The following is a 22,168-nucleotide window of genomic DNA, read 5'->3' on the forward strand; positions in this document are numbered from 1 at the left end:
ATGGGGACTGCTCTACTCCTCTTCCTCCTCCTGACCTTCCTCAGCAGCTCACACCAGACAGGTGAGGCCTGCAGGGCTGGGCAGGCCGGTCTCAAGCCTGAAAGAGGCTGGAGAGGCAGAATGGGACTCCTTGGTTGATGAGAGAGACCGAGGTGCCTCAGACTCACGAAGCATCTAAGGATTAGAACAGAGGGTAGGAGGGGCTGTTGGGGGGGCTGGAGCGGGATATGGAATAGTAGATGTGTCTGCACCTCTTGTTGCTGCGTCCTGAACCCTACTTTTGGATTTGTAGGGCCAGGTATGATTTTACAAGTGAGGCTGAAGGAATATTTTCCAGGCAACTCCACTCACTCCAGCTTCCAAGGATTCCTTGAGAAGGTAGTGTTTAGGGTGGGGGAAGATTGGGGTTGGGCAAGGTTGGTGTTTCTGGGAGCCTGTTGGACTACTCAGCGGGGTGGGGGGTGGAGGGGTCAGCTCTGTGTGTGTGTGTGTGTGTGTGTGTGTGTGTGTGTGTGGTCATCTTATACTTCTCGCCCTGACCCTTCTCTCCTCCAGCTCTGCCTCCTCCTCCATCTCCCACCGGGGACTAACGTCACCCTTCATCGTGCAGGATTCCTACAACGTGTCACCTGCACAGTCTGAGAACACACAAGCCCTGTGCTTCCCCCCTTGACTGGAACATTTGACCTCTGGGATATAGTGTCCTGTCCTAGCCCTGTTCTCCAGCAAGCTCATCCCCAAGGAAGGGCAGTAAACATGCTCAATTCAAGGAGTCAGCTCTGCATCTGTGAATGTGTGTTTGAATGTGAGCGTTGGGTCAACAGATGTGGAATTAGACCCCACGTCTGACTATCCCCTCAGGGCTGTTGAACAGGGTGGGGGGTGTAATGACCTAGGAAGAACATGAGAATCTAGAGCAATGCATACGCTAGGTGCACACACACAGACATAGACACATATACAGACACACGCACATTTACAGTAGAAATGTTTCAAATACACAGGGGGATAGAAGAGAAACATCACCTGAATTGTGGTCAGCATGGTGCTGCCCCATTCCCGTGCTTGGGGCAGTCATGAATACAGTGTCTTTGTTTTGAGTTGCTGTAAGTAGACTCTCGTGAGTGTCAGAATGGAACTGTGCTCCAGAGCATTAAGTGATGGTGGTGGTGGTTTTATTTCTTTTAGGAGCAGATTGGCAGGGCTTTCTTCTGAGGTACCTCTGAGTGGACACAAACCACTAACTTTCCACTTAGCAGCCAAACATGTTAGCCATTTGTACCATCCAGGGACAAATGTAGCTCATGTACTAGACACTATTATCCCACTTTCCAGAGGAGGAACTGGAGGCTTAAGAGGATTAGGCTCTTGTCCCAAGTCTACTGCATGCAGTTGGAGAGGTCGGTCTCCAAACATGAGAAGGTTCTAGACAAATGTCTTGGTTTAAACAGGATTTTCATTTCCTCTCCCTTCCCTTGAGCTTTGAGCTAGAGAACTTAGTAACCCCAGGCGGGAATGTGGACATGATATCACAAGAAACAGTCCCTTGAGCCAGGGATCCACACATGTCCATTGGGAAGGAACATGGGTAGAAGGCAGCTCAAGTGAGAAATGAAGACATCAACTGCTGAGCATCTTGGGAGGGCTCCAGTGGGTTCAACTGAAACCAACTCAGAGCTGACGCTCTGGTGGGTTTTCAGTGACTGGAAATCACACAGGAGGACACTGCTTGTCTTTCTCCTGAGGAGCAACTGGTAGATAAAAACTGTTGGTCTCTGAGCTGGCTGTGCAACTCCTTACCCACTAGGCCACCAGAGCCCCCTGTGGTGGGGACAGGTGTCAGCATTGCCTATAGTGGCCAATCATGTGAACGACTTGACCCTGGGCAACTCTCTTATTCTCTCAGAACCTCGATTTCTTTCTTACCTGCAAAATAAGGGGACTAAAAATAGCTCCTGTTTCACAGGGTTATTGGGAGGATTACATACCACAGTGCTTGGTGCATGTAAGTGAGCATGGATAGTAGGTTTTGTTATCAGAGTGGAAACCTGATTCCAACACGTAAGTTCTAGTCCCGTTGGGGGTTCTGGGTTCTTTACACACACTCCTCCAAAACAGGTGCTTCACTGACTCCTAAGACTGTTATTCCAGGTCCCCAGAAATCTAGGCATGCAACCAAGATGACCACTTAGGAGCACGGATATGGTTACTTACTAGTCTCCACATACACACCACCTCCCATCACCACCACATGGAATTAGAAAGTGCTTTCTTTGGATGAAGATGAAATCAAGAATTCACTAATGTCCCCCAAAAAGGGGGGCACACTGGTGAGAGTCAGCGCCCAGAGCCATCAGGGGCTTTAAGCTCGTTGCCCACTGCTGTGGTGTGGACAGCTGAAAGCCAGGCCCCAACAGGCATCTGGGGTTGGGGGGGGGGGGGGGGAAACCCAGACTCTACTTCATGCTCTGCTGGAGAAGGAGGGGCAGTCTCCTGTACCAGTCAGATCCAATTTGACGGTACACACACACACACACACACACACACACACACACACACACACTTTTTCTTCTTCTTTTTTAAAAAAAGACTACTTCAGCCGTCGCTGCCCTCTGCCCTCGGCCCCCTGCCTGGGGTGAGCCGTCGTGGCCTTCGGCCCAGGGCGGGCTGCGCTTGGCCCCCGGCTCGGGGCGAACCGTGGCGGCCCTCAGGAGCAAGAAGACAAGTGGCTGTAACCCAAGACCACCAGTAAGGTGATAAAGCGTCCTCCCTTCCCCCCTTTATATCTACGCCCCTGTTCAGCATGAAGAAGCCAGAGAGTCAGCATCCAATTCCCAAATCAATAAGACAGTTGGTTTAATTACTATTGGAAAATGCTTGTCATTCCTCTGTAGCATCTGGTCCCCACTGGACCCTCATCATTTCCTTCACCTGCTCCCCCCACCGACCAAACTGTGCAGCTCTGCAACTGCATCCTGGCCCATCCTCACCCTTCTGCCCCCAACCCTCACCTCCTTGTACCCCCAATATGTTTTTCCCAATAAAAAAATATTTTTAAAAAAGGGGGGCACATAGGAAATGAGGGGCTAAAACAGAAACATTAAACTGCTTCTGGAGAATATAGGATAATTGATGCCTTTGAGCTATGGTGCTGGAGAAGAGTACTGAATATACTATGGACTGTTATGAGAACAAATAGGTTTGTCCTAGAGAGAGTGAGACCAGGCTGCTCCTTGGAGGCAAGGATTCTGAAGCTTTATCTAACATACTTGGGACATGTTGCAAGGAGGGACCAGTGCTTGGAGAAAGATGCCATGCTTGGGAGTGTGGAGAGACAGCACAAGAGAGGAAAACCCAGGATGAGATTGGTTGATTCAGTGACTGGGGTAATGGGTGTAGGTGTGTCAGAGACAACAAGGTTGGCACAGGATAGAACAGGGTCCAGAGTTGTTATACATAGGGTCACTATGAGTCATAGGCTACTTGACGGCACATAACAACAACAGTCCATTTACAACTATCCTGGTACAATTAACCCCATGGAGACGTAGCCAGGAGCAAGGAGACCATTGTCTGATGATTCCCCTCTAACCTACACTGGGTAGGTGGGTAGGTGCACGTGTGGTTCTCTGCTGTGCAGGCTCCCAACAAGGTGGTTGACTTTCCAAATCCCCAAGACTCTAGAGGAGCAGACAACTACCTGCTCTTCAGCTTGGTTCCTCAAGCAAAGTGAGGAGATCACCAGGGTGTGATTTTTCAGCTTCTTTATCCATTCGCTCTCCCCCTCCCCAAAAAATATCTTCCAAGGCTCAAGATAAGGTAGTGTTGGGAAAAGAATGTGTATTATTCACTAAAGCTGAGGATGGGAGAGACTGTTAGCTACTCCCTCATGTTGTTGTTCTGTAGCGTGGAGTTGGAACCTGATCCTCTGGCCAGTTTTTGGGGGCCGTAATTCGCACAAGAGGTGATGGCCCACCTTTCTCTCACAGAGCCGCTGACGGGTTCAAACCATATTCCCTTGGGTAGACAGCACAATTCCTTACCACTAAGCCAACCAGACCTCTCTATTCCACTCATATCTCATTTATGATAGTCATGTAAATTTTAGTCATATAGCTGCCCAGTTAAAGACTGTACTTGCCCGCTTCTTTTGCAGCTGGATGTTGTTGTTAGGTGCCATCCAGTCGAGTATGTCTCATAGCAACCCTAAGGACAACAGATCGGAACCCCTTCTTATCCCATGCCATCCTCATAATCTCTGACATGCTCAAGCCCATTGCAGCAGTGACTATGTCAACACACCTAGTTGAAGGTCTTCCTCTCCTTCACTGCCCCTCCACCTTACTAAGCATGATGTTCCTCTCCAAGGAATAATCTCTCCTAGCAACATGCCCAAAGTATGGGAAATGAAGCCTCACCATCTTTGCCTACAAGGAGCACTCTGACAGCACCTTCTCCAAGACATATGTTTCTTTCAGCAGTCCATGGCATAGTCAGTACTGTTCTACAACACCACAATTCAAATGCATCAATTCTTTTGCTGTCATTTTTATTCATTGCCCAGCTCTCAGATGTATAGAAGGTGACTGAAAAGATCACATGGTCTGAATCAGGTGCACCTTAGTCCTCGCATTGACACCATTGCTCATCAATAACCTGGAGAGGTCTCTAGACTTTCCCAATGTATAATTATGTTCTGTTTCATGGGATGCAAGTAGAAAGAATGTCATCAAATCCCTGGTAATCCTTTCATCAGTAAACAGAACTCACTGTTACTGAGTCAATTTTAACTCATGGCAAAACTCCATTGGGTTTCCAAGGCTGTAAACCGTAACAGGAAGAAACGTCTTCACCTTTCTCCCATGAAGGTGGTGGGTTCAAAGTGTCAAACTTTCAATTAGTACAACACTTAAGCTACTATGCCATCAAGCTCCCTCTTGAAAGGCTCCATTTCAAAAGGGGAAAAAAAACCTACCAATTGTTCTTACAATGACCTACCAAGTCCTAGACCAGCAGTTCTCAATAAAATGTTCTGTGATGGGAGAAGTATTTTAGAACTTGCTCTAATACTATAACTTTGAAATGTGGCCCATGTAAGGAAATGAGTTCATAACTTTAATTAGCCAGTTGGCTGCCATTCTGAACATTGTAGCCCTAGCTGGTCCTGCCCTGCTCCTTATCTCAACTTCTTCACCTTCCACTGTTCTCTTCACTCTGCCCTAGCACACTGGCCCCCAGAATGCCCCCACTTTAATTTTGCTCTAGTTCTTCCCTCTTTCTGAACACTCTTCCCCAGATAGCAACTTGGCTAGTTTCTCTACCTCCCACATAAACCTCCCCTTTACAGTAAGTTCTACCCTAACTACCCTCTCAATAGGGAGCTCTTATGGCCTAGTTGCAAGAAGCTCCACTGCAACCCCAAAGGCACATAGTTTGAGGCCACCAGCTGCTCTTACTACTTGATACCAATGTTAATACTCATTAATGCTACCACCTGTCCTCCAACACATGCACTCCAGCTCCCTTTATTGTACTCTAACTTTTCTCCTCCCACAAAGTACTTAAGGCCTTCAAACATACTAGCCTAGTTGTTTACCTACGTTCTTTATTTGACTCTCCCTGCTAGAATGAAAACACAAAGGGAGAAATCTTTGCGTTATTCTCTGCAAGGGTCTGGCACAAGGTCCAGCACCGAGCAGAGGCTCAAGGAATACTTAACCAAATTGGGAGAAAGAGAAGGGAAATATCCCACCCCCTCCCTTTCCTTCTCCTGAGTGAAAATGTGGACATGGCACAAGAGCTGCAGGACTTGGACTGAGTTTAAAGTTGAGTGGAAAAATAAGATTAAACAGGATGCTGTTTATACCAAGTAAAGAAAATTCTATCTTGTCTAAGCCACTCTCCTAGTTGAAGGTTTGTTCCAGTACCAAAACAGCTTATTAGGCTGAATCCTAGATAAAACCTTGAACAACTGACTTCCTTTCTCGTTCATCTCCAAAATAGAGCTAACACCCACCCATTAGGTTCCTGGAAGGATTAAAAGGCATTGTACACTTGACATCATGAGGACCTCCATTAACAAATAGCTGCTCAAAGCTGCTGCACAAAATGTGATTTGGAAGTGCAAAAAGGGCCAGACCCCCGAATTACACTGAAGTGAGACAGCATGTGGAGTGAGTCAGGTGGTTGTTGTCAGATGCTGTTGAGTACAACTCACAGAGACCCTATGAACACCCATCTGCACCCTGTCCTATTCTGTGCCATCCTTAGTCTCTGACACGCTCACCGTGTCAAGCCACCTGGTTGAGGGTTTTCCTCTCCTTTGCCATCTCTGCCTCTTTTTAAGCATGATGTCACTCTGCATATCTCAGAATATGAAACTCAGTCAGGGCTTGTCTCTGGCACCCCAGTGTCAGGTGCACCAAAGGTGGGAGACACTCAACCCTCAGCACACCCTTCAGCTCCTCAGGCCTGTGGGAAGTACCTATCCTAGAGATAGGTCAAAGGAACATAAAAGCTTCCACTTGACTAGCAGAAGAGGGAGGACCTATAAAGTCAGAGCATTATCAGGAAGTTGATAGAGCTGGAGTCACTGTGTCCCTGCCCTATCTGATTACTAGAAAGCTCCCTCTCCTGCAGAGAGGTGGGCATATCCCAGCAACTACTTGTCCATGGCAGCTCCAGAGCCTGAAGCTAAGAAGTAAGTATCCCTCTTCTTTTCCCAGATAAAGTTCTCAGGAACAGTAACATCACCACTTGGGGAAGAGGAAGACAAGGACCACAGGGACTGTGTTTTGGATTACAAAGTTTATTTGGATTTCCTCATTCCTAAACTTCACACTGCATGATGAGGAGGCCAGGCGGGAGGGAGCGTGGGCCTCTGGAGGGCACCCACAATCACCCAACCAAGCCAGTCTGTTTCCTTGTTCACAAGGGTAGTGGACCAAGGAGTCTGAGGTTCCAGCTGCCCAGCGCTGACATGCCTGTCTTCTAAGCAGGTCTGGGAGGGGCGTGAGCTCTAGGACTCAGAGCTCTCCTCAGAGCAAGTTTTGGGAGGTTAGCGCTAGGACTCAGAGCTCTGGGGCTGAGGTTCCTCCATGAGCTGCCGCAGGTGAGAGGCCGCCTTGTCTAGTTTCAACAACTCCAACTGGAGGGAAGAAAGCTGACAGAAGAAAGGAGATGGTGAGGACCAGCCATGAGGCCTGGCCCCTCTCCATCTCTGTACCCTCAGGGTGCCATGGGCTCCCTGGGAAGTCTTCACTGGCCTCACCCTTTGCTGCCTCTGAGTATCAGTCTCCCCCTGCGATGGGGTCTGGGCTATGAGGCCCTCAAGCTGCTTCTGTAACTTGTGTCTTCGGGCTGCCAGCAGAGGTAGATGGGTCTGGGGGTCCACCAGGCCCTAGGAAAGAACAGGCACATGACACCTCACGCCTTCGTCTTCCCCATTCTAAAGTACCCTCTCCACCTTTAAAGGGCAAACCCCACCCCTGGTTTCTTCCCAATCTCTTCCTCCCTTCGCTACAATCTTCTCTGGTCACCTGTAGCTCCATGAAGATCTGAGTGGTATCACTGAGTGGAGCCTGGACCCAGCCAGAGGGAACAGCAGAGCCTGGCGGAAGGAGACCCACAGCCCCGCAGTGGGCCAGGGTGCCCAGCGGCTCCAGGAAGCTCTCCAGGAGGGCCTGCTCGCCCAGCTCCGAGCTCTGCAATAGCACTGGGGGAGGAAAGGCTGAGTGTCAAGTGTCCAGCCTTTCTCCTTCCCCGCTCCAGGGTTTGTCCCACCAGCCTGTCCCTGCTCCCTACCAGCCCCTTCTTCTCTCAGGCGCCCAGTCCCCAGAACCCGCCTCACCTCGGGGCCGGGCCTTGGTGAGCTGGTATGTGGCTCGGAGAGCTCGAAGCGCCTGCACCGTCTCCTGGACCCGGGAGAAGCACTGCTCCAACTCAGGCTGACGCCAGTGTTCCTGGAAATGGGAACATGGACCAGAGCTGAAAAACAGACTCCAACCTCCAGCAACCCTCTCCATCTCCTCAGGGCAACAAGATCTGTCCTCACCCCAAACAGAAGCCACTATCTCAAAAAATGTTGTTTCTGTTCTTATGTACCGTCCACTCAGAACTGACCCATAGGTGACCCTCCAGCAGGTTGTCAGAGGCAATAAACCACATGGAAGGAGAATGCTCACCCTTCTCCCATAGAATAGCTGGTAGATTCGAACTGCAGGCCTTTGTGTGGCAGTGCAACTCCTTCCCCCCACCCCCTTAAATAGCTGTTTATTGGCAGTGGGTTGGAAAAGGTGATGGAGTTAGCAAACAGAGACGCCACCACACACCAATATCACAAGGGCAGCAAGAGTGCTGGGAAGGAGCAGCCTGAAGCCCCAGATGAGGCCCTTCTTCTCAAGTGTTAAGTCTAAGAGGGCACTGGGGTCTGGAGTGTCGAGGGGGGTGGCCTTAGAACACCTCCACTTAGTAGGCATGGTTAGAGACAAAGAGGGACTCGCTGACTGCGGCCCCGGCCTCACCGCTTGGGCTCCCTCTTTTAACATATGGTAAAAAAATGGAGTCACTTGAGATGTTAGCTAAGCAGTAGTTGACGGCTACCAAGCTGGCTCTAGCTAAAGATGGAAAACAGTCCAATATAAATATAACTTAAAAAATATGTTACTCAAAATTCACCAAGCCAAGAGCACAAAACCCTAACCACTAGACCACCAGGAGTATCAGCAAACCCTCTGAGGAGACAACTCTCTCTCCCAGCTCCTCCCCAAGATGCTGTATTTGTGACTCACCAAGCTGTGGGCACTGGGGTATGGGGCAACACAGATGCTGGGGGCAGAAGGGCAGCCTGGCCTGGTGGGCAGACGCTGCCAGAGCTCCTCGGCCAGGAAGGGCATGAGTGGAGCAAGGAGGCGGAGGCCGACGTCAGCGCAGGAGAACAGGACCTGCGCAGGCTCTGAGGGGCGGGGGGTGTGGGCCAGCACCGGCTTCACTGCCTCCTGGGAAGAAAGCCAGCAGGTCAGAGGGTGAGCCTCAAACCACCTCCACCTTCCCGACACGCAGAGACCATATGGATAAAGAAGAGTTGCTGAGAGAGCGGAAGGGCAGAAGCACTGACACCAGTAGGTGCCTAGGGCATGCTCTGCAGTGTGCGAAAGACAGAGAGGTCCAGGACAGTTATTTTCAAAGGCAGGTGGAAAATATCATTTTCAGAGAGGCAAGTGTACTTCAGGAAGCAAGGCACTGAGGGTTTTATCAAAAAAACAGAACATGAATTTTTTTTTTCAAAAGGTGAGACACAGTGATTTAGGACAGTGGTCCTCAGTGTCAACCTCAACTTGTGAGAAATCAAAGTTCTCTCCACCTTCACTACCAACCTCCTGAATGAGAAGCTCTGGGGCCTGGAATCCTAGCAGGACCTCTGGGTGCTTCTGAGGCAAATATAAAGCCTGAGGAGCCCTGCTCTCAAGACCACTCCATCCTTCCCCCAGGCCTCTCACAAACCCACGCTCAGGATTACAGGAGACCCCTTCAGTCTCTAAGCCTCATTTCCAGATTTGTTTCCTCCTTCCTCTCTCACCCTCAGGTGACAAGCAAGGAACTGCCTCGGCTGCCCTACAGAGAAAAAAGGCCCAGGAAAGGAGAAAGATACTTCCTGTCTCATCTCCTTTCCTTTCTTGAGGAGACAACGGGAACTTGACTTTGGAGTCCTTTGCTGTGGAACCTGAATTTAAGGGAATTAGAAGCAGGTCTGAGGGTGTGGAAATGCCAAGCCTTGGCCCTGCTACACTCACCAGGTAGATGTCACAGAGGTTGTGGAGCCAGAAGTGGTGCAGGGTGTGTGTGATGAGAGAGAGCTCCTGGGTGAGGAAGCCCCGCTCACACTCCCGGGCAGTGAAGGCCAGGCGGCTCAGGACCCAGGCATCCATGGGGGATGAAGGACACAGCTGCAGGGAGAAGGGGTTTGGAGTAGAAAGGGCTTCCCTCCTGCTCACTGCCTCCTTTCCCTCGGCATGTTTTCCTCAGAGCTGCCTTCCATAGATGCTGCTCCCCGATGGATGCACCACTTCTTTTCTTACCTCCTCTGCAGGCTGAGGTACAAATTTCTCCCCTAGGACATTGAGGATAAAACGCAGAGCATTCCAGATCTTGTTGCAGAAATGTCGGGAGTTCAAGACCTCTGAGACAGACAGGTTCAGGTCGCCCCCTGTGTAGGGAGAGAAACAAAGGTGTTTGTGTGTGAGCAGAAACAGCAGAAGCAGCCCCTAAGTCCTGCCCACTCTGCCTTTTCTGCACCCCAATACCTCTCTCACCCAGGGCTGGCACAGGCTTACCCATGGCTCCATGGGAGCACAGAGTGAATCTCAAGGCATCCGTCCCACACTCAGGGATCCCGTGAGGGAAGTCCTTTCTCTGTAACCAGAAGAAAAGAGGGCTGGCTGGTACCTATGAGGCTTCAGGGCCAGAAACCTGAGCTGTGGGAGAAACTGGTGGCTGTAAGATCCAACTAATGATCTTCCCCTGACAGCAGCAAAGATGGGAACAAAGGCCCACTGCCCTAAATCACAACCTCTCAGCTTTTAAATATTCATGTTCTGTTTTTTGATAAATACTCAGTGCAGTTTTCTTTCCCTCTCCTCTCCACCCCCTGCAATGCACCCACCCCGTTCCAGATTATTGTTTTACGTATGAGGCTTAATCATATATTCTTTTCAGACAGTTCTTCCCCTCATCTATCCACTCTTTTCCTATTCTCTAACCCCTCCATGTCCTATTTTATAACAGTATTATGCAGTATTTGTCCTTTTGTGACTGAGATATTTCACTCAGCATCATATTCTTCAGGCTTCCTGTTTTACGAGTTCATCGTTTTTCAGTGCTGCATAACATTCCATTATGTGAATGTGCCATAGTTTTTCTGTCCATTCATTTGTTGTCATCTGTTTGCTATTGTGAATAATGCAGCAATAGACATGAGTGTGCAAACAAACAAACAAACAAAAATACTAAGTGTGTTGCTCTATTTGCTTCTTGAAAAATACTCTCCACCTGCCCTGAAAACCACTGTCCTAGATGCATGAAAATGGTTAGTCCAAAGGACTAATGGACCACACAAACCCCTCATGACTCTGAGACAAGAAGAACTATGGTACCCGCCAACAACTGCTGACCACCCTGAAAGGAAATGCAGTTGGAGATCCCAGATAGAGTGGGAGGAAAATGTGGAACAAAGCTCCAAATAATAAATATAAAATTAGCTTTACTGGTCTGATAGAGACTGGAGGAACCCCTGAGACTAGGGCCCCTCGTCATCCTTTAGCCCTTTAAGCCACCCCACTGGCTCAACTTTCAGCTAAATACACATATCCATGAGGTAAATAATAAGAACAGGGAGGCAGATACTCCCCATTCAAGATCAAAAAAGGCTACATCTGCCCAGGGATAAAGCTGAGGTGGCAGGAAGGAATAGAAAAGGAGGATGCATGGAAATGGTAAACACAGTGAAAAACTGGGGAGAGTGCTGTGACGCTGTGGGGACTACAACCGTCAAGCATCAAAATGTGTATGAATGGTTGGATGACAAACCAGTTCACTCTGGAAGCTTTCCTTCAAATCACAATAAAAAGCTGTTAACCAAAAAGAAAGGAGGGAAGATCCTGGTGGCCGTGAGCTGGAAGCTGGGGTGCAGAGGCAGTAGTAACTCACCTGAGCAGCAGCTGCGACTGCCAGCTCTGTGGGGTCCAGGTTCCCATTCTTCAGCTTCTCCTGCAGCACCTGGGGAGGAGTGAGTGGTTCAGAGACCCTGCTCCCAAAGTCAGTGTCCAATGTCCCCCATTTCTGTCCTCCCAGTGGCCCCCCTACTGGCTCTGTCATGCAAAGATGGCCCCCTGCACCTGCAGCTCCGTCCCCGTGATGAGATCTCGAGGGTCCAGCACATTCCCCAGGGATTTGCTCATCTTGCGGCCCTGCCGGTCCCGAACCATGGAGTGAAGAAGCACCTGAGGGCAGGGAAGGTGTCAGGAGAGAGCACCCTGGAAAGCCTGTCCCCTTGGGATCTCTGGTCCCTGCACTTTGGGGATTAGGAAAGGAATCAGGAACACGGGGGAAACTGCCTTGGGCGCTAGCAGTAAGGAGGACAAGCCAGGAGTCAGAAAGAAGGTAACCAGAGGCTGTTACCTTGTTGAAAGGGAGCTTCCCTGTGAGCTGGGTCCCCAACATGACCATGCGGCCCACCCAGAACAGCAGGAGGTCACTGCCCGTCTCCAAAAGTGAGAGAGGGTAAAATCGAGTGAGGTCAGGGGTCTAGAAAAAGAGAAAAGCAGTAAGTTGCCCTGGCACCTGGGCCTCCCCAGCTCTTCTTGAGACTCCCCAGGCACCCAGGTGTACTCTTTCTGTATCACCCCCAGTCCAGGAATACTCGCTCCCTCTCAACCCACTTCACCTCTCGTGGCCAGCCCAGAGAAGAAAAGGGGAAGAGAGCTGAAGAGAACCATGTGTCCAGGACATCAGGATCTGGGAAAAAAGCAGGGAACCAGGACTACAGGAAGCTCAGCTTCAAGGACCTTAGACTGCTACTGCCCACCCTTCAAACCAACTCCAACACCACCCCCAGGGACCAGGAGTCTGGTCCTTTGCCCCCTCCCCACCTTTCCCAACTCTAATTCTCCAGCTCAGATGTGCTCCCGTCAAAGGCCTGGATGGCTCAGGTACTCACCCCTCTCCAGGGTCAGCTCCGCCCCTGGTCTCCCAGTTAGCTCGGCAGCTGCTTGTCTTGCCTCAGCCTCTGACCGTCCAACCACCCAACAGCCTTCCCCATCTCCCTGCAAGTAGTCAGGGGTGAAAGGAGAATGAGGAAAACCAATGGCAACTGATAGGTATGAAGCAGCACCATTGCCCACTCTCCCTGAGTCTTAGGCTGGTGGGCACCCTCAAGGGACAAGATGAAGAGACAGGATTGGGGAGCTTTATTTCACACATAATTACGTGACTGACTCTTAGCCTAAGGATTTTTCCTCCCCCGCAGCCTTCAGTAGCTCCTTTCCACAAACCTCTGCCTGTTCCTCTACGACCAGGTAGGCAGGGATCCGATGGCCCCACCACAGCTGCCGGGAGACACACCAGTCCCTGCCGAGAAGACACCATTTCTCAACATGACCAGTGCGCTGGCCCCGTTTCCATTCCATCTTCACAAGGGCACCCCTCAGACTCACCCAATGTGTGAAAACCAGCGCTGCCAATTCTTCTGGTGGAAGGGTGGCTGGAACTCCAAGGCCCCCGACTCCATGGCCTGGAGAAAAAGAGGCCTTCAGGGGTGCTTCCCTTCCTGGAGTGCTCCCCAACATGAACAAATGGCTCCCAAGGGTTTTCTTAAAAAAACTAGAGAGGACGTCCCATACCCCCAGTGAATGTCCCAGGTTTGACTTGACAATTCCACACCATAGCCACAGCTAAACAGAACTTCAGACAGGGTTTCTTCCAGCCTCATGGTTCCCTATTCCAATTCTCAGGGAGCTCCCCAGTCAAAGACCTAAGAGTTCTTCCAGCATTGCAGACTCACCGTGGCGGCCTGGTCCCCCATTTCTCGGCAACGGACAAACCACTGGCTCTTCAGTAGGTATTCAATCACATCCCCAGATCGGCTGAAAGTGAACAAGGATTAAGTGCACCCCACCTCCAGCCTTGTGCCTACCTCCCAGGGATGCGGGGCTTTCCACATGCCAGGCCTCAGTACCAAGGGGTCAGCGGTTAGTAAAATTGACTCAGAGCTTATGTTCTGGTGTTGGGGCGCACAGCCAGGCCAGTGACACTGCAGCTGCCCAGTCATTCCCACTGGGGGTTGTCCCTAAGCAGAGGAATTAAAATGGGGCTACCTGCAGATGGGCAGCACCATGGGGTGGCTTTGGAGCCCTCGAAATAGCCCCCGCTCACTCAATGCAGACATAACCTTCTCCCGGGCCACAAACCGGTGAACACCCTTGGAGGGGAAAAAAAGCAGCAAGAATAAAGGCCAGAGGCCTGGAGGAAAACAAGAGAGTGCAAAGGGGTAGAAAACACTGAGGCCGGTGCCACCTGCAGCCAGTCCCCGCAGACTGAGGTCATGGTCCCATCCTCTGCGATGACACTCAGGGGGCTCAAGCCGTGCCGGGTTCCCATCTCAGCGTCAGCAGGGCTGTGAGCTGGAGTCACCTTCACGGCTCCTGGAGTGAAGAGCAGCAGTGAGCACTTAACCTTGCCTTTCCCAACTGTGTCACCACTGCCTCCTCTACGCCTTCCTTTCACGTCCCACTCGCCTCAGACTGCCTTAGACGAGGATTCTTCTTCCCCATTCTCTTCTAGCCTCTCTTTTCCCTAGGACACCTGGCTTCCTTCCCTCCTCCCCAGCCTCCATTCACCTGTGCCCACATGTGGCTGGACAGCAGAGTCGGTGATGAGAGGGAGAAACTGCCCTGTCAAGGGGTGACGAAGCTGCCGCCCATGCAGATGCTGAAGGGAAGGGAGAAGGGTCAAGGCATGAGAGTCTGTAAGAGGGTGAAAAGTCAGAAGGTAAATAATAGAGCAGAGGTTAGCAAACTTGCTAAGGGCCAGAGAGAAAGTCCTTCAGATTTTGTGGAGCAAGGGGCAAATTCCATTTCTGTCACAATGTGCAGATATAGATAATACAAAAATAAAAGAGTGTGGCCAGTACAAATACAGGGAATAGGCTATATATGACACAGGCCATAGTCTTAAATGCCTTAAGCAGGGGGAAAAAATGTAACAGACGGGCATAGAATCAGAGCCACCAGAGAGCTGAGATAAGAGAAGAGGTCTTAGCTCTCTAGTGGCTCAAAAGGAGTGGAGACAGGAGAGAAGACACGATCTTAAAAGGAAAGGAAGGGAAAGGTATGTATAAGGCAGGTGGGCCAGGGTGGCAGGGCCTATGGTTCATTACTGTGTATCGGGAGTCATCGGGATGAACAGCCACAGCCACGTCTCCAGGCAACGTCTCTGGTCTCGTGGTTCCTACCACAACCTCTTCTCCTGAAGACAAACAGCAGTGCACTTACACCTGGTCACCACCTGCTCCTCTCAGTCGGTATACAGTTAAGAACTGGTAAAGCGAGGGGGCTCGTCAAGGTTGAACAAGCCCCAGGAGTATCCCCAGGAGTATATAGAGAAAATTAGGACCAGCATCTGTGGAAGCCTGGAGTTTCCCTATCAGCAAATGGCAGGAGTCCTGAGAGGGTACCTGGTGCTAAGAATTCTTCAAGGACCTGAGTAAGTGAAATAGGGGCAGATGCAGAAAAAAGTAAACAGAGTCCATGCTTAGCAGCCCTGGTGGCTTAGTGGTTAAGCACCTAGCTGCTAATTGGAAGGTAGGTGGTTTGAATCCACCAGGTGCTTCCAGAGGAAAGATGTGCCGCCTGCTCCTATAGATTACAGTATTGAAAACCCTGTTGGGGGTGTGTGTGTGTGTGTGTGTGTGTGTGTGTAAACCCTGTTGGGGTGTGTGTGTGTGTGTGTGTGTGTGTGTGTGTGTGTGTGTTTAATTCTGCTCTGTCCTGTAGTGTCACAGTGAGTCAAAATAGATTCAGTGGTACCCAACAAAACAACAGCAGCGTCCTTGCCTGGTGCCCAGAGAACACTGAGGAACTCTCAGTGTCGAGTCTCAAGTCCTATGCCTTCTGCTGGGCAGGCTCCAGTCCTTCATATAAGAAACACCATCCACCCAGCACCAATAAAAACCCTTGTCTCGAAGTGCTCAGGGCTCTGCCACATGGCCACTGCATCAGTGTGTGTAGAGTCCCTGCTCTAGAGCTTGTAATAAAATCCCTCATGTTCTTGCAAAAAAAAAAAAGAAATACCATCCAATTAGTCTGGCTTGGCTAGCTTTCTCTCTGAATTCTTCAGAACATTTACCATTCAAAGCACATATTAGAATCGATCTTTAGCCTCTTCCCTGGGCAGCAAACCTCTACAGAACTGAAAACTCCCAGAGAATGGTGGTTTTTCTTAGAAACGCGCCCAAAGTAACACATACACTACAATGGTGCCTGACTCCCCTCTCATCAGACTTTCCATCAGCCTGACATGGGACACAAAAACCAGGGACACAGAGGTTCATGGTCAAAACCTCTGCGGCCTGCACTCACCAGGCTCTCCATCCACAGGGAAGGCGACAGAAATGAGGAGGCCAAAAGGAACTGGGGTGGGGCAGCCGGGCACACGAAGCTCTGTGCGACCTGAAAGGGGCCGGCTCTCCACCTGGATAGGGTGATGAAAGCAGGGTCTGAGAGCAGGGCCAGCTCACACCTATGTCTCTTGCTCAGGGCCACCTATGCCTCTGTCCCAGCCTCTCAGCAGTCCATGAAAAGAGGCAGGACCTCCAGCCTTTCCTCTTTCCCAATTCTTCTACAAATGATGAGGATAAATATCTATGGAGCCTTTAAGCCATGGCCAAGGTACTGTGTTAACACTTTACATTAATCACCACACACTACCAGGATGGACATGCTTCCACCATCCCTTACTTACAGGCTGAGGAAACTGAGGATTGACAAGGCTAAATAATGTGCCAAGTATCACAAGCCTGTCAGTTGGACTGCTGAGCCTGATCCCTTAACCTCTTTCGTGCTTTGCCTAGAAGCCCCCAAACACCTGCCTCTCTTTCTCTGCCTCACCTCAATATCAGAGATGGCTGATCTTAGAGCACATGACCAGTTGACAAGCTGCCGGTTCCGGTACAAAAGGCCCTCCTTGTAGAGTCGCACAAAAGCTTCAGTCACGGCCACCGAGGAGCCCTAGGATGATCCGAGTGTTCACGTCACAGTCCCTTTCTCAGCCTGAACTCCACTCAAGACCCAAACAATCTCACTCTCCACCTTCACATCAAGAGCCCTCGTGGTGCGATGGTCAAGCCCTCAGCTGCTAACCAAAAGGTCAGTGTGGTTCCAATGTACCAGCAGATCCAAAGAAGGAAAAACCTAGCAATGTGCTCTCATAAAGACGAGAGCCTAGGAAAACCTATGGGGCACCTGGAGCATAGAGTTCTTTTCTGTCAAAGTTGGTCACGTGAGTTGGGATCCATTCAACAACACACAACACCCCTAAGACACACAACAGCTAGTTTTCTTGCATAGATCTATAAATGGCTAGTCCCCACCCTCCACCCTCAGGGACCTCAGCACCAACACTCACAGCGTCCATGGTGAAGCACTCTCGATCCCAGTCCAAGGAGGCTCCCAGCATGCGGAGCTGCTCACAAATCTCTCCACCCTTCCTGTGCCCAGAGAGAACTCTCGTCAGCAAGCACGGCCAGCACTTCTTCTGGGCCAGGCCCAGGAATGCCCCGGCAGTGCTTTAAGAATGGTGAGGATGACACTGAACCAGTCTCTAGAAGCTAATGGAAAAAGACATATAACCCCATTTGAGGCCAGCTACTAAATCAAAAGTTGGTGGTTTGAACCTACCTAGCAGTTTCATAGAAGAAAAACCTAGTTGTTCCTGTAAAGACTGTTGTTACTATGTACTGTTGAGTTGTAATGGATTCATAATTGCGCCTCCAGTGGGTTTTCAGATGCAGTTCAAGTGCATGGGAGAAGACTGCCCATCTTTCTTCCACAGAGCAGCTGGTAGATTCACACGCCGTACTTTTGGGGTGGCAAGACAACTCCTAACCACTAAGCCACCACAGATTATAGCCTAGAAAATCCTATGGGGCACTTCTACCTCACCACATGGTGAGTAAATATCAGTGTGACAATAATTAACAGCACGACAGTAAAAACAGCATAATGTTTCATAGTAACCATGGAGGCATAGCCGAATGAGGAGAAATTCAAGGAAGCTTCATAAAGGAGAAGGCATTTGAAGACAGATTTGAAAGAATGAAGGTGATTTCAACAGAAAGTTAGAATGGGTTAGGCTGTTGTTGCCACCATGCCTCAAAGCTGACCCTCCAGCAGGTTATCAGAAACTATAAATTGTAAGGGAGGAGACTACCCATCTTTCTCCTGTGGAGCAGCTAGAGGATTTGAACTGCATGCCTTTGGGCTGGCAGTGTGACTCCTTACCCACTAGGCCACCAAGGCTCCCTGAGTAAGCAGAAGAAGTGATGAAATCTAGGCAATGGAGTAAGTTTCAGAACACGCATACACACAGTTAATAATTTATAGTGAGCCCAGGTATGTTAGAGTAGAGAACTATGCTCTGGAGGGTTTTTGATGGCTGATATTTTACAAATAAATCACCAAGTCTTTTTGCTAAAGCACCTTTGAATGGGATTGAACCTCCAACCTGTCTGTTACTATCTGAACTTATTAACTAGTACCACCAAGGGCCCCACCGGAACACAGCTGGAGTTTAAAAAGATTTGCTGAGAATAGGATACCGTTTTTGCCCTAAATGTCATAACTTCACACAGGACATTAGCCCAATGCTGTCTAATAAGAACTATAATGCAAACCGCATACATAAGCTTTCTAGCTGTCTTGTGCCATCAAGTCAAAACCAAGTCATAGCTGACCAGTCAGTGGGTTTTCAGAGGCTACCAATAGCATGGGAGGAGACTGGTTGCCCATCTTTCTCCTGTGGAGAATCTGGTGGATTCAAACCTCCTGCCTTTATGTTGACAGAGCAATTCCTTACCACTAAGCCACCCTTAGTGCCCTAAACTTTCTAGTTGTTGTTGTTGTTGCTGATTGCCTTCAAGTCAAACATGACTTATAGCAACCCTATGAACAAAGGCTTGAAGCCTTTTCTATAACTAGCAACATTTATCAAAGTTCATAGAGTTTCCGGAGGCATGTTGTTTAGGAAGTGAATGCCACTCCTGCTTCCAAACTTTCTAGGAGTCACACTGAAAACATAAAAGTAAACCACTGAATTTCATTTTTATATGCCATTTACTGCATTGGGAAAGTCGGCTGTGAGGGACCTCTCAAGAGTACTGAAGAGCAACAACGTCAGGCTGGAGACTAAGGTGTGCCTGATTCGGGCTATAGTCTTCGCAATTATGTGCTATGCATCAGAGAGTTGGACAGTGAATAGGGTTGATAGAAAGAGGACTGATGCCTTTGAGCTGTGGTGCTGGAGAAGAGTGTTGAATATACCATGGACTGCTAGGAGAACAAACAGGTTTGTCCTGGAGAGGGTGAAGCCAGAGTGTTCCCTGGAGTCAAGGATTCTGAAGCTTCATCTGACATATTTTGGGCATGCTGCAAGGAATGACTGGTCCTTGGAGGGGGACATCATGTTTGGCAGAGTGGAGGGGCGGCAAAGGAGAGGAAGACCTTTGGTGAGATGGATCGATTCTGTGACTGGAGCGGTGGGAATCAGTGTGTTTGAGATGGCTAGGTTGGCACAGGATAGAACAGCATTTAGAGCTCTTGTACATAGGGTCACTATGAGTCACAAGCAACCCGATGGAACATAACAACAACAACAACAACATGCCATTTAAGCCAAAATAGCTACAAAATAGTTTTGGGCCAACATTTGCTATGAAATTAATTCCTACTCATGGTAACCCCAGGAATGTCAGTCAGGACTGACTTGACAGCAATTAACCATAACTTATTTAACTACACACACACACCCCTTTCAGTTAGTGGTGGTGGTGGTGCTGTGTACTGTTGAGTCAGAACCAACACACAGCTGACCCTCCAGAGGGTTTTCAGAGGCAGTAAATTGCACAGGAGGAGGCTGTCTATCCTTCTTTGGCAGAGCAGCTAGTGGATTTGAGCCACTGATGTGCCTTTGGGATTGCAGTGCAGCTTCTTACAATACAACATCACCAGAGCTCCTGTCAGTAGTCAAGTACAAATTAATCAGACCACTCAGGACCCAGAGAACTATTCATATACACACATAGACATGACATTCCACATACACATTGAGTATTAAGAAATAATGCTCTTAGAACTAAAGTGCTAAGAGGCCCTACAGATTTCGTTCCCGATACAAATTCAAACTGACATGGGAAAAGCCACACACTGCAAATAAGGAAAAGAATGTGACTGGAAACTCAGAACCTAAACCCAATCTCTCAGCCCCTAGTACTTGTACTCACTCCTCCTTCCACTTCCACACCTCCTTCAGGAAGGCTTCCCGGCTCAGATCATGTCTCCTCACACCCCGCTCTTTCCACAGCTGTTTCTCCACCACAGCCTAAGGTAGGATAAAAAGCTAATAAGCTAAGAATAAGGTTGTTGGGAGGACATAAATCTTTTTCATTAGAAAAGGAAAAAACAAGGGGGAAAAAGCATACTTGCGTAGCTATTCCCGCGTGATCTGAACCAGGGACCCACAGCACCTGATCCCCACGCATCCGGTGCCTGTAGAACAATGTCCTCACATAAACTCCAGTTTCCATTATTCCTCCTGCCTTCTACCTCCTGCCCCACCCCCCACTGCTGCCTCCCCTCCAGGACACTGAAGCAGTCCCATGGCCCCCTCACCAGCGCACGAGGGCATCCTGTATGGCCACCGTGAGTGCATGGCCAATGTGCAGAGACCCAGTGACATTAGGAGGTGGGATACACATAGAGAAGGTCTCCCCTGTGGCCTGGGGCAGTCGTACCTAGAAAGGAAAACAACCAAAGGGCAAGAGATTAGATATTACCTGGGGGAACAGCACCCTCTGGTGTCTCCCAGGAGAGCAAGAACTGCAGAGAAAAAATGAGCTGCAGGTTAACAGAAGAGCCTGCCAAGAGCAACATTTGGGGTTGCTCAGGGGCCCAAAGATAAGCTCATCCACATTTATTTGGAGCAGGCTCTAGGTGGCCACAAGCTCCAGACTCTAGACCACTCGGTTCCCTCCCTGTCAGGTACTAACCTGATACTCTGGTTTGAAGAAGCCCTCTCGTACCCACCAGGAATACCAGGAAGCCTCAACATATTGGGGGCTGTATGCAGGAGGCAGAGGACTGGAGACATCTGTAAAGGCAGAGCAGAGTTCTGCTAACTACTGAACTTTGTTTTCATGCTGCATTTCAGCAGACCAACCAGCAACAAGAATGACAGGAAAAGCCTTCAAGTTCCTGATTTACCTTTCTTTTCACCGGGTTCCGTGGGAATTTCATACAAAACTTTCTCCTTAGGAGCCCAGGCCTTACTGGATCCTGCAGGTGACTTAAGTGTGGAGCCAGGCATCATCAGATGGGGAGAGTGCAATTCTCACTATCCTCCTACCTGAATCCCAGCTCCTCCCTCTCCCTCTGCTTCTCAGGGACTCAGCTGTTTGACCCCTAACCTTGTCCTTCCTCGTTATCCCAGCCTCCAGCGCTGCCTGCCTCTCCCGCAGGCGCTTCTGTTTTGCTTCACGGTTCCTCCTGGAGATGGAGGATCCATGGGGCTCTGGCTGGGTGGACACAGGCCGAATCCGGGGGAAGGCCGCGGAGGGCCGCAGCCCCCAAAGTGGCAGTCGAAAAGAAGCCAGGGGCACATGTGGCATCAGGAGTATCTCGAAAGGGCCCGGATCTGTACTAGATAGGGTGCATTAGGCTACTAGGATATAAGGGCACGATCTCATTTCTAATTATACCTGCTACCTCAATTCTTGCGCCCTAATCCCTGCTAGACCACGTACTTAATTTTAAGTATAGGTCCAGTGCAAGGACTACAGTGCAGTGGCAGGGGAAGGCCCCGGTGTCATGACTTCTTCGGGGCAGGGGCAATCTCTGGTCAACAACACGTGTCTGCACAGTGCTGGTAACGTAGTGCACACGGGGTGGGGAAGAAGCGGGGGAAAGATGGTCATCAGCACGCTCTGGACTGGGCAAGCAGTCCCACTGATTCAGAGATCTTAGCAGACAAGTGGGGTCCGCCATGTCCCAAGCCCTGCGCAACATCGCCTCCCCTCCCAGCCCTGATTCCCACCTCCTGAAGCTGCTACAGCGCGTGCTCACCAGCCCACTCAGCCGCACCTACGGGGACCTCCAGGCCGGGCGCAGAGCCCGGGGCCGCAGCGAACACAAACCAGCAAAGGTCGCCCAGGCGTGCGCGGCGGTAGGACTCCGGCCCGCTCGTACGCCTGCGCAGCAGCCAGGGCTTACCCCGCCCCCTCCCCAAGCGGCCCAATAGCGTCCGGGCCGAGAAGAGAGCCGCCTCGGAGGGGGCGGTATCTATCGCTGGGCGGGGCCTAGGCCATCGGATTCATTTCCAAAACTTTAATAAACAAGAGGTTCCCAAC

At 50.1% G+C, this 22,168-nt stretch overlaps 1 protein-coding gene across 1 annotated transcript; it reads right to left on the reverse strand.

Annotated features, from left to right (window-relative positions):
• Positions 1-7,063: 7,063 nt before the first annotated feature.
• VARS2 (valyl-tRNA synthetase 2, mitochondrial) lies at positions 7,064-21,442 on the reverse strand. The gene is made up of 29 exons (XM_006896277.1): positions 21,230-21,442; positions 21,027-21,108; positions 20,813-20,913; positions 20,436-20,557; positions 20,246-20,312; positions 20,048-20,145; positions 17,176-17,257; positions 16,659-16,778; positions 16,131-16,242; positions 14,930-15,018; positions 14,391-14,481; positions 14,068-14,195; positions 13,869-13,972; positions 13,556-13,637; positions 13,209-13,285; positions 13,047-13,122; positions 12,713-12,818; positions 12,440-12,510; positions 12,175-12,300; positions 11,892-11,996; positions 11,704-11,772; positions 10,332-10,410; positions 10,077-10,204; positions 9,792-9,944; positions 8,790-8,996; positions 7,850-7,961; positions 7,539-7,714; positions 7,271-7,399; positions 7,064-7,162 (listed from the first exon to the last, which is right to left on the reverse strand). The coding sequence occupies exons 1-29, from the start codon at positions 21,428-21,430 to the stop codon at positions 7,064-7,066; spliced, it is 3,192 nt and encodes a 1,063-aa protein (XP_006896339.1). The 5' UTR covers positions 21,431-21,442.
• Positions 21,443-22,168: the final 726 nt, after the last annotated feature.

The sequence above is a fragment of the Elephantulus edwardii genome, unplaced genomic scaffold (assembly GCF_000299155.1).
Source record: "Elephantulus edwardii isolate Elephantulus edwardi_28Jun2011 unplaced genomic scaffold, EleEdw1.0 scaffold00184, whole genome shotgun sequence".
Lineage (NCBI taxonomy): Eukaryota > Metazoa > Chordata > Mammalia > Macroscelidea > Macroscelididae > Elephantulus > Elephantulus edwardii.